The sequence below is a fragment of the Littorina saxatilis genome, linkage group LG13 (genome assembly GCF_037325665.1).
Source record: "Littorina saxatilis isolate snail1 linkage group LG13, US_GU_Lsax_2.0, whole genome shotgun sequence".
Taxonomy (NCBI): Eukaryota; Metazoa; Mollusca; class Gastropoda; order Littorinimorpha; family Littorinidae; genus Littorina; species Littorina saxatilis.
In genome coordinates this window covers 35,362,516-35,375,282 of record NC_090257.1, presented here as the reverse complement: position 1 = coordinate 35,375,282, position 12,767 = coordinate 35,362,516, and the positions used below count along the sequence as shown (strand labels likewise).

General features: G+C 42.2%; 1 protein-coding gene across 1 annotated transcript in view; it reads left to right on the top strand.

Annotated features, from left to right (window-relative positions):
• Positions 1–12,767, top strand: part of LOC138945607 (26S proteasome non-ATPase regulatory subunit 1-like) — a 112,707-nt gene that overhangs the window by 76,221 nt on the left and 23,719 nt on the right. Inside the window, exon 2 of the mRNA XM_070317057.1 lies at positions 12,066–12,184. Coding sequence (XP_070173158.1) covers positions 12,092–12,184 — 93 coding nt within the window. The 5' untranslated portion in view covers positions 12,066–12,091. The remainder of the gene's footprint in view (positions 1–12,065; positions 12,185–12,767) is intronic.

The following is a 12,767-nucleotide window of genomic DNA, read 5'->3' as shown; positions in this document are numbered from 1 at the left end:
AATGTCGCTCACGCAGTTTGTTATGCCACTTTCTTAGCTTTTGTCTTTGGCTTTGGCACAGCTGCTTTGAACGTCAATAAGAACCCCTCTTTGATGTATTGCGTGTAATTACTGCTTAGTAGCCAAGTTGGTCAAAATTCATGATACTTCAACCATTACAGATTCTTGTTGGCAATAAACGTCGAGATTCGCAAAATGTGTCCGGTCAATTATTTCAGCACGGTCACAGCAATGTTCGACACCGGTGGAGCAGTAAGTTCCTTACTATGGCCAGTCATGTTAGTCAAAACTGAGCAACCAACTACTTTGACTGGCCACAACGGCCACACCAGCGCTCCCAAATAATGTTTCTGACGCTAATCTTGAACTGTACTGTGGAACCCGTCTTCTGAACCACAGGGTTTGCTTTGCCTAAAATGTGCAGCATTAAATTCCTTATCGCCTAAGCTATTTGGCACAGTTCGTTAGTTCCAAATAGTCTTGCGTAAAACCCAAATGATAGTGGGGAAATCGTAGAAAGACATTAATGTCTTGAAAAATTACGTGGTACCAGAGTGGTTTTCAGCAGGCGGTCGGAGATCGGTTCGTCTTTGTGGAGAATTGGACAGGCGCAAGAATGTAATGTCTACCTCGAATTTTAATGCGGACATGTACACGTCAAAAAATAGCGGTAGAAGTCATGAAGTTTCGTTCCACTTCCTGTTAGGACTCGGATCTGGCTGGAGTTGGAGTTAGTGCAAGGCGTCATTTCTAACCTTTTATATAGCAATTGTAAGATTGTAGTCGTTTTCATTCATACATGCACACATTCCTCTCTCTCTCTCTCTCTCTCTCTCTCTCTCTCTCTCTCTCTCTCTCTCTCTCTCTCTCTCTCTCTCTCTCTCTCTCTCTCTCTCTCTCTCTCTTTCACACACACCCGTACACACTCACACACACACACACACACACACAGACAAAAACAGAAAACATGCACACACACACACACACACACATGTATGCAAACACACACACACCCTCACACACACATCCACGCCACACACACGCACACACACTAACAAACTTTACAGTATACATGTATAATCGTTCATTGTGCCCCAGCATGCTATTATTTGAAGAATAGCCATACTTTTGTTATTAGATGAGAAAGGAAGTTTTGCATTTTATGTGCGTCTCTGGAGGAATATTCAGATTAAGAGAGGAACTGGGGGGTGATCTTATTAGTGGACATGCATAAACGCCTTTATGCTAATATGGCTTTGTGTTCTCCATGCCAACTACACACACACACACACACACACACACACACACACACACACACACACACACACACACACACACGCACACACATATTTATACACATACATTCACACACACACATACTTACACACACACACACATACACACACATACACACACACACACATACACATGTACACATTCACAGAGTTCAAGAGTATGCGTGCATCTGCACAAAATGCACTGGCCTTGGCTTTTCTGTGATTAGATTTTCCCCATATCCCAAGGAACGTTATAAAGGGATTTCTTCATATGATTCCATTTGAAAGAGAAAAAACAAAGAGAAAGAAGAAAGCAAAGTAAGAAGAAAAGCATTCAATACCCGGAAAAGAAAAGCTGCTTTTATACGAGAGGGTAATAACAACTTCTTTCTATTTTTTATTTATTCTCTCCTACATTTTCTTTGGCCTTTCCAACTGATCCTGAAATTATTCGGGATATCTGTGTTGTCGGGAACAGTTCAAGCGGGCTGTTCAGAGGCAGAGCCTGTTTAGTGTCCAGAATGCTCTGCCTGTAAAGGCTAAGTCCTTTGAGTGTAAACGATTTGGCTCACGTCATCTTAGATCTATCCAGGCTTTTACATGAGAGTACATGAGGTTCCACCTTGGACACACCAACAATCAATAACGTGCTGCTTTTTACATTTAGTCAAGTTTTGACTAAATGTTTTAACGTAGAGGGGGGAATCGAGACGAGGGTCGTGGTGTATGTGCGTGTGTCTGTGTGTCTGTGTGTGTGTGTAGAGCGATTCAGACTAAACTACTGGACCGATCTTTATGACATTTGACATGAGAGTTCCTGGGTATGAAATCCCCGAACGTTTTTTTCATTTTTTTGATAAATGTCTTTGATGACGTCATATCCGGCTTTTCGTGAAAGTTGAGGCGGCACTGTCACGCCCTCATTTTTCAACCAAATTGGTTGAAATTTTGGTCAAGTAATCTTCGACGAAGCCCGAACTTCGGTATTGCATTTCAGCTTGGTGGCTTAAAAATTAATTAATGACTTTGGTCATTAAAAATCTGAAAATTGTAAAAAAAAAAATATTTGTATAAAACGATCCAAATTTACGTTCATCTTATTCTTCATCATTTTCTGATTCCAAAAACATATGAATATGTTATATTTGGATTAAAAACAAGCTCTGAAAATTACAAATATAAAAATTATGATCAAAATTAAATTTTCGAAATCAATTTAAAAACACTTTTATCTTATTCCTTGTCGGTTCCTGATTCAAAAAACATATAGATATGATATGTTTGGATTAAAAACACGCTCAGAAAGTTAAAACGAAGAGAGGTACAGAAAAGCGTGCTATCCTTCTCAGCGCAACTACTACCCCGCTCTTCTTGTCAATTTCACTGCCTTTGCCACGAGCGGTGGACTGACGATGCTACGAGTATACGGTCGAAAAATTGCATTGCGTTCAGTTTCATTCTGTGAGTTCGACAGCTTGACTAAATGTTGTATTTTCGCCTTTCGCGACTTGTTTTTTAGCTGGGTGTTAACTTTTGGTTCACATGAGTAATCGGTGAGTGTCAGTACTGAGCAGTGTAGGTCTGAATGGACGGACGGTGACTTGTGGTACAATGGAAAACCCCCCCTTTTGAGACTTCCTCTCATGGAGACCCGGTTTTCTCAGACTTGTTGTCCATAACCTGTGTAAATGTTCCCCCATTTTATTAAGACTCCCTCCTTTTTACATTTAGTCAAGTTTTGACTGAATGTTTTAACATAGAGGGGGGAATCGAGACGAGGGTCGTGGTGTATGTGTGTCTGTCTGTCTGTCTGTCTGTCTGTCTGTCTGTCTGTCTGTGTGTGTGTGTGTGTAGAGCGATTCAGACTAAACTACTGGGCCGATCTTTATGAAATTTGACATGAAAGTTCCTGGGTATGATATCCCCGGACGTTTTTTTCTTTTTTTCGATAAATACCTTTGATGACGTCAAATCCGGCTTTTTGTAAAAGTTGAGGCGGCACTGTCACACCCTCATTTTTCCATTAAATTGATTGAAATTTTGGCAAAGCAATCTTCGACAAAGGCCGGGGTTTGGTATTGCATTTCAGCTTGGTGGCTTAAAAACTAATGAGTGAGTTTGGTCATTAAAAATCGGAAACTTGTAATTAAAATTATTTTTTTATCAAACGATCCAAAAACAATTTCATCTTATTCTTCGTCATTTTCTGATTCCAAAAACATATACATATGTTATATTTGGATTAAAAACAAGCTCTGAAAATTAAAAATATAAAAATTATGATCAAAATTAAATTTCCGAAATCGTTTTAAAAACTATTTCATCTTATTCCTTGTCGGTTCCTGATTTCAAAAACATATAGATATGATATGTTTGGATTAAAAACACGCTCAGAAAGTTAAAACGAAGAGAGGTACAGTAAAGCGTGCTATGATCGAAGCACAGCGCAATCGCTACAGCGCCAAACAGGCTCGTCACTTTCTCTGCCTTTTGTACTAGCGGCGGACTACGTTCAGTTTCATTCTGTGAGTTCCACAGCTTGACTAAATGTAGTAATTTCGCCTTACGCGACTTGTTTACATTTAGTCAAGGTTTGACTAAATGTTTTAACATAGAGGGGGAATCGAGACGAGGGTGTATGTGTGTGTGTGTCTGTCTGTGCGTGTGTGTGTGTAGAGCGATTCAGACCAAACTACTGGACCGATCTTTATGAAATTTGACATGAGAGTTCCTGGGAATGATATCCCCGGGCGTTTTTTTTCATTTTTTCGATAAATACTGTTGATGACGTCATATCCGGCTTTTTGTAAAAGTTGAGGCGGCACTGTCACACCCTAATTTTTCAATCAAATTGATTGAAATTTTTGTAAAGCAATCTTCGACGAAGGCCGGACTTCGGTATTGCATTTCAGCTTGGTGGCTTAAAAATTATTTAATGACTTTGGTCATTAAAAATCTGAACATTGTAATAATTGTTGTTTTATATAAAACGATCCAAATTTACGTTCATCTTAATCTACATCATTTCCTGATTCCAAAAACATATAAATATGTTATATTTGGATTAAAAAGAAGCTCTAAAAATTAAAAAATATAAAAATTATGATCAAAATTAAATTTCCGAAATCGATTTCAAAACAATTTTATCTTATTCCTTGTCGGTTTCTGATTCTAAAAACATATAGATATGATATGTTTGGATCAAAAACACGCTCAGAAAGTTAAAACGAAGAGAGGCACAGAAAAGCGTGCTATGCAGCACATGCACAGCGAAACCACAACCGCGCTGAACAGGCTCCTCAGTTTCACTCCGTTTTGCACAAACGGCGGATTACGGTCATTGTGAAAAAATGCAGTGCGTTCAGTTTCATTCTGTGAATTCCACAGCTTGACTAAATGTAGTAATTTCGCCTTACGCGACTTGTTAATACCTGATTTTCTCAGATTTGTGGATGTTGTAAAAGGGGGGTTCTACTGTATATGTGACCAAGTGGAGGGATGGCCTCATCCCGTGTAAAAGGGGGGTTCCACTGTATATGTGACCAAGTGGAGGGATGGCCTCATCCCGTGTAAAAGGGGGGTTCCACTGTATATGTGACCAAGTGGAGGGATGGCCTCATCCCGTGTAAAAGGAGGATTCCACTGGATATGTGACCAAGTGGAGGGATGGCCTCATCCCGTGTAAAAGGAGGATTCCACTGTATATGTGACCAAGTGGAGGGATGGCCTCATCCCGTGTAAAAGGGGGGTTCCACTGTATATGTGACCAAGTGGAGGGATGGCCTCATCCCGTGTAAAAGGGGGGTTCCACTGTATATGTGACCAAGTGGAGGGATGGCCTCATCCCGTGTAAAAGGAGGATTCCACTGTATATGTGACCAAGTGGAGGGATGGCCTCATCCCGTGTAAAAGGGGGGTTCCACTGTATATGTGACCAAGTGGAGGGATGGCCTCATCCCGTGTAAAAGGAGGATTCCACTGTATATGTGACTAAGTGGAGGGATGGCCTCATCCCGTGTAAAAGGAGGATTCCACTGGATATGTGACCAAGTGGAGGGATGGCCTCATCCCGTGTAAAAGGAGGATTCCACTGGATATGTGACCAAGTGGAGGGATGGCCTCATCCCGTGTAAAAGGGGGGTTCCACTGTATATGTGACCAAGTGGAGGGATGGCCTCATCCCGTGTAAAAGGAGGATTCCACTGTATATGTGACCAAGTGGAGGGATGGCCTCATCCCGTGTAAAAGGGGAGTTCCACTGTATATGTGACCAAGTGGAGGGATGGCCTCATCCCGTGTAAAAGGAGGGTTCCACTGTATGTGACCAAGTGGAGGGATGGCCTCGTCCCGTGTAAAAGGAGGATTCCACTGTATATGTGACCAAGTGGAGGGATGGCCTCATCCCGTGTAAAAGGAGGGTTCCACTGTATGTGACCAAGTGGAGGGATGGCCTCGTCCCGTGTAAAAGGAGGATTCCACTGTATATGTGACCAAGTGGAGGGATGGCCTCGTCCCGTGTAAAAGGAGGATTCCACTGTATATGTGACCAAGTGGAGGGATGGCCTCGTCCCGTGTAAAAGGAGGATTCCACAGTATGTGACCAAGTGGAGGGATGGCCTCGTCCCGTGTAAAAGGGGGGTTCCACTGTATATGTGACCAAGTGGAGGAATGGCCTCGTCCCGTGTAAAAGGAGGATTCCACTGTATATGTGACCAAGTGGAGGGATGGCCTCGTCCCGTGTAAAAGGGGGGTTCCACTGTATATGTGACCAAGTGGAGGGATGGCCTCGTCCCGTGTAAAAGGAGGATTCCACTGTATATGTGACCAAGTGGAGGGATGGCCTCGTCCCGTGTAAAAGGAGGATTCCACTGTATGTGACCAAGTGGAGGGATGGCCTCATCCCGTGTAAAAGGGGGGTTCCACTGTATATGTGACCAAGTGGAGGGATGGCCTCATCCCGTGTAAAAGGAGGATTCCACTGTATATGTGACCAAGTGGAGGGATGGCCTCATCCCGTGTAAAAGGAGGATTCCACTGTATATGTGACTAAGTGGAGGGATGGCCTCATCCCGTGTAAAAGCCTGGCATGGGCAGAACTGAGATAGAAGTGTTTTGACGGGAAGGACTGGGCCGTTACATGCAGCCCTGCCATTCACTTTCATTCAGCTTGTGATATTACATGAAGCCATAGGCAGATTAAATGAAAATCGAGCGATTTCCGCTGAGTCATTCTTTGAAGTTCTTTTCAAAGTACGGAAAATAAAGTTTCGCCTTTTGCCAGTGGTTTAGATGTTGGTTGAATTGCGGCTTTCAAGAGGTCATTCTTTCTAATAGTAAAATCAAAACAAATTTAAAAGCGCAACAAGCTTCGGAAACTTCTGTCGGTTACTAATCAAACAAAGAAAGCTTTTTAAGTTTGTTGCGATTGATTCGGTCAATCTAGAATGGACACACACACGCTCTCTCTCTCTCTCTCTCTCTCTCTCTCTCTCTCTCTCTCTCTCTCTCTCTCTCTCTCTCTCTCTCTCTCTCTCTCTCTCTCTCTCTCTCTCTCTCTCTCTCTCTCTCTCTCTCTCTCTCTCTCTCTCTCTCTCTCTCTCTCTCTCTCTCTCAGCTATATGAATTACAAAAATATGTTCTTTATTACATGTATTATGTGGAATTTATGTTGCGATTTTCCATCATCATCATCATCTTCATCATCTTCATCATCATTTACACCATATAATCATTGTAAGCATTAGTGTAAACGTTGGTATTGTGTCAATTTTACCGTCGATCACTTTACATACTGTAACCTCAATTAACATGTTGCATGTTTCGCTTTTGATTTGTATGTTGCTTACTTTGTCATTTTGTTGTTTGTGTTTATTTGCTTGTTTGCTTACTTGTCGATTGTTTGCTGGGTCGTTCGTTTAATTTGTTTATTTGTCATGTTGCTTTACTTGTTTATCATTTATTAGACATTTGTATTAGAAGTAAGGACCGGTTGTAAGAAAAGGCGTCGCCTTAAACCTCTATCCTTGAAAAATAAAGTTCCATCATCATCATCTCGAGAGAGAGAGAGAGAGAGACAGACAGACAGACAGACAGACAGACAGACAGACGGACAGACAGAGAGACAGACAAAAAGTATATAGGAAGAAAAAAAGCTAATGACACTGTCACTGACCTCTCTTGTATCTTGCTCAATCGTTGAATCGTGCTCTTTATCCTGACAGGACCACGTGATTATGAATATTTATGAGCTGACGTCTCGACGACGACGCAGTAACGATATTTTGTGTCTGACTGTCACGTGACTTTTCGTACTTCCTTGAGCTTTTCACAATTTGTTTCGAATCGGTTTTTGTCTTCAAAGACAGGCGTTTTTTCACGACCCTCTTATTCCAAGCCTCTTGTGTCTCTGGGGTGTCTTTTTGAGCCACACCTTATTGACTGACGGCTGCTTGTCTTCGCCACTGTTTTCACACCAAGGCTTTCTTTTTCTTTATTTCCGTTTTTTACTGCTTTTGTGTATGGGTCGGGGATTTGTAGTGGGGGGGGGGGGGGGGGGGGGTGAGGTTATTGATTTTTTTTTTATTTGATTTGTGTGAGGGAGGGAATCGAGAATTCGTCTTCTTCTTATTATTATTCTCCTTGTATGTCAGAGCTTTGTCACCAAGGCAATTTCTTTTTTTCTTTTCTTATTGCAATTTTGGTCGTTTTCTTCTTCGTCAGCTTCGTCGTTGTCGTCATCTATTCTAATGTGTGTGTGTTTTTGGGTGTGTGTATTTTTCTGTTTTTGTCTCTGCATGTGTGTATGTGTGTTTCTGTTTTTGTCTGCGTGTGTGTACGTGTGTGTGTGTGCATGTTTTTGTCTGTGTGTATCGCTGCGTCTGTACAGATTATCCTACTTCGGCGTGTTAGCTTTTGTTGGCGTTCTGATTCATGGTTTATGATTTGCACTTCTCCTGTCTTTGTGTGCCTGCGTGACATAAAATTGCGCTCAGGAATATCTTGCCACAAAGTTTTGCGTTGGATCATGGAGTTTTGATTTTTATATTTAGTCAAGTTTTGACTAAATATTTTAACGTAGAGGGGGGAATCGAGACGAGGGTCGTGGTGTATGTGTGTGTGTGTGTGTGTCTGTGTGTGTGTGTAGAGCGATTCAGACTAAACTACTGGACCGATCTTTATGAAATTTGACATGAGAGTTCCTGGGTATGAAATCCCCGAACGTTTTTTTCATTTTTTTGATAAATGTCTTTGATGACGTCATATCCGGCTTTTCGTGAAAGTTGAGGCGGCACTGTCACGCCCTCATTTTTCAACCAAATTGGTTGAAATTTTGGTCAAGTAATCTTCGACGAAGCCCGGGGTTCGGTATTGCATTTCAGCTTGGTGGCTTAAAAATTAATTAATGACTTTGGTCATTAAAAATCGGAAAATTGTAAAAAAAAAAAAAAATTTATAAAACGATCCAAATTTACGTTTATCTTATTCTCCATCATTTGCTGATTCCAAAAACATATAAATATGTTATATTTGGATTAAAAACAAGCTCTGAAAATTAAATATATAAAAATTATTATCAAAATTAAATTGTCCAAATCAATTTAAAAACACTTTCATCTTATTCCTTGTCGGTTCCTGATTCCAAAAACATATAGATATGATATGTTTGGATTAAAAACACGCTCAGAAAGTTAAAACAAAGAGAGGTACAGAAAAGCGTGCTCTCCTTCTTAGCGCAACTACTACCCCGCTCTTCTTGTCAATTTCACTGCCTTTGCCATGAGCGGTGGACTGACGATGCTACGAGTATACGGTCTTGCTGAAAAATGGCAGCTACTTGACTAAATATTGTATTTTCGCCTTACGCGACTTGTTGTTTGATTTACCTACAACAGGCTCTCCTACTTCCATCCATCCACCATAAGGATTCAGTCTGATCAGTTAATACTTATTTCGTTCTGTCGGTGTGGATGTCATATGTGTTTCGTCTTTGTATCCATCGCATGATAGCGTCGGCTGTTGTTCGTGGTTGGTTGTCTGTCTGGCTGTACTGCGATTGGCCGCCTGTAAACCTGTGGCCTTTTTACGACTTGATAAACAAAAAAGTTATTTAATATGGACAAGCGCGCGCGTGTGCACACACACGCCCACGCGTACACACTGTCACACGCACACAATATCACAAGCTTACAAATGCGCACGCACGTGCGCGTACAAACACAAACACACACTCACTCACTCACTCACTCACTCACATACACACACACACACACGCACACACACACACACACACGTCATACACACACATACATACACACACATACATAACATACACATACACACTGGCTATTGACTCAGTTACACAAAAAAAGATTCAAAACAGCGGCGCGCGTGGACACATGCACACGCACACTCACACACACACACACTCACACATATACACACTCACACATATACACACACACCACACACACACTGTCTTTTTGTAGGAGAGAGGGAGGGTTGACCTGTATTGCGTCGTAAAGCAAATTACATGCGCCCTGCTGTGGACACGATAAGAAGGGGGCTTAGTTTGCGTGCATGTCTTATTGATTCGTGTTTTACGTCGACTTTTCCTCGCTTTTTCAGCTTCTTCGCTTTTCCTCCTTCCATTTTCTGCGTAAATTGTTTGCTCGAATGAAGTCAGATGCTGCCTGGCTGAGGGAGGGGAGAAAAAAAGTGACAACTTCTATACCGCAAAGTCAAGGGATATTGCCTGAGAGCAAATTGTCGGGGGAGAAAAGGGGGTGGGGAAATAGAAGAGGGAAGGAGAGAGAGAGGGTGTGTGTAGGTGTGTGTGTGTAGGTGTGTGTGTGTGCCGTGAGGATTTCCCTCGTTGATTCAAAAGTGATCATAATGATGATGTCGATTTTTTTAACATGTGTCGAAGTGGGAAGATGCGCTTGTTCCAGGGAAAAGCCTTGACAGATCTGCGAAGGCGGAATATATAGAAAGATCACATTACTATGGAGTGTGGTTTTGAATTCTGGTCTGCTTCTGGGCGTTTCCTCTCAGTAGGTTGTATTGAATACACATCGTTTTTGGGGAGTGGATAATGGTAATTCCATTTTCTGGCATCGGTAGCTAAGGGCGTTTTCTCTCCAGTCTCCTCCATTTCATATAGATATATAAACAAGTGAAAAATGGTAATACAGTCTTCTGGCATCGGTGAAAGCAAATTGTGCTGAATATTTATAGACTTGGCCTAGACTGTTTTGTTGATTTGCTTGGTACCGATGACTGGTTCCAGCTGTTAGTACCAATTATGGGTGACAATTAAACCGTCTGTGCAGGATACCAGGGTGGGTTCTCTTCTTGTCCTAACCACCTGTTGTCAAATACCACAAATACTTCATTTTCTTTGATGTGTTTACGGAACTACGCTGTTTTGACCAGTCACTTTGGCCTCTATCTCTTTCTGTCTGGCTCTCTCTTTCTCTCTCTCTCTCTCTCTTTCTCTCTTTCTCTCTCTCTCTCTCTCTTTCTCTCTCTCTCTCTCTCTCTCTCTCTCTCTCTCCTTCTCTCTCTCACTCTCTCACTCTCTCTCACTCTCTCTCTCTCTCTCTCTCTAACACACACACAAGCACTCACACAAACACACACACACACACAAGCACACACACACTCACACACACACACACACACACACACACACACACACACACAACCTTAGTGCATCTGATAACCAATGGTGTCTCATGTGAACATGACATGTGTGCGTATTGAATCACCATTCTCACCGAGTGCAGACTCATAACGACTTGTGTCCTTCCTGCTTTTTATGATAACGTAACTATACTCCCAGCTGTGCCTTTATTACATACTGTCTGCTTTACATTCTCTCGCTGTTTCGTCACCGTTTTTCACTGTGTCTGTGTGCGTGTGTGCCTGTGTCAGGCCGTGTATGCCTCTGTGTGTGTGTGTGTGTGTGTGTGTGTGTGTGTGTGTGTGTGTGTGTGTGTGTGTGTGTGTCCCTGTCTGTGTGTCCCTGTCTGTGTGTGTGTGTGAGAGAGAGAAAATATGCTCTTGTTCTTCATCCGTTTCTTTGATGCTTTTGATGTGGACCATGCATATTGTTCGAATGTCATTGATTAAGTGTCTTCATGTTGTTGTTGCCTTTTTTTTGGCCTGTGTCCCAGTCTGTGTGCGGAAGCATGCTCTTCATCAGTTTGTTTGAAGCTTTCGATTTGGAACATGCACTTTGTTCGTTTGTCGTTTTCTTTAGTGTCTTCGTGTTGTTGTTTTTTTGTTTTTTTGTTTTTGTTTTTGCGGGATTTGTGTTTGCCATTCAACAAAATGCCACCCATAGCATTCATTACAAACAATGCATGCGCTTGATGTCAACAGGGAAACGAATTTGTTGTTATTTCCGTATGGAGGTTACGGGGTTCGAGAGAAGAGAAGAACGGGGCAAAGACCTAGGGCTATACGTACACAATGGAGGAACAGGTAAGAAAAGGAGAATGCGGTCAAGGACAGAGACAAAGTAGACTTCTCATTGGCTCACATAAACCATGTGACCTAACTTATACACACAGAGAGTTGTTTAAAATTATTATTATTGTTATTTTGATGACTATATCTCGTTTGCACCAAATAACCTGCATGAGTATGTGTTGTTGTTGGTGGTGGTGGGGTTGGAGGTGTTGATGATGGTGATGATGATGATGGTGATAATGATGATGATGATGATTGATCAATGATAGATCAATGAAAACCCGAGTACTAAGTGTGGCATGGTCTGTGTGTTGCAGGAGGCCATTTCGCTGCTGGAGCCGATGACAAACGACCCTGTAAACTACGTGAGGCAGGGAGCACTCATCGCCTCCGCCCTCATCATCGTGCAACACAACGAAGTCAGCTGCCCCAAGGTCAGTGCTCGCCCACATTACATGTATGTGGTTAAGAAAAGTGACCTAAGTTCAAGGAAGATGTAAATAGGTTACCAAACGTAGCAGACGAATAGAACCGTGGCAGCGTGTTTCAACGAAAGCATAATCGTGGTCCATGCGATCATGATGACTTTTGGAAAATTCCAGAAGGGATATGAATTCATGGCTTACTTTCCCAGTTAATTCTGGACATGATTCTTGGACTTTTACCACGAACTTTTTCAAACACGTCAGTCGTAGGGTCTCCACATTAACATGTCAGTAAGTGATTAATTCACAGTGCTGTGGATGGATACTTGTACCACAGACACACCTGTGTACAGTACACACGCAGGCCAGCGCGTACAAACATGCAAATGCACTTGCTAGTTCGGCAGATGGACAGTACAGGGTGGAGTGCATGGACCTAGTAGCCATCTCATCCATTGCCAAACTTGCGTCTCCTAGAGATGGAATCCCTCTTCATATCATACACAAAACCCACAGCGCTAGAAGTTTTGAGGTAGGATTGTCGCTTGGCGTCGGCAGTCGGCAAAACGCCGAAGCTATCTTCAAATCGCCG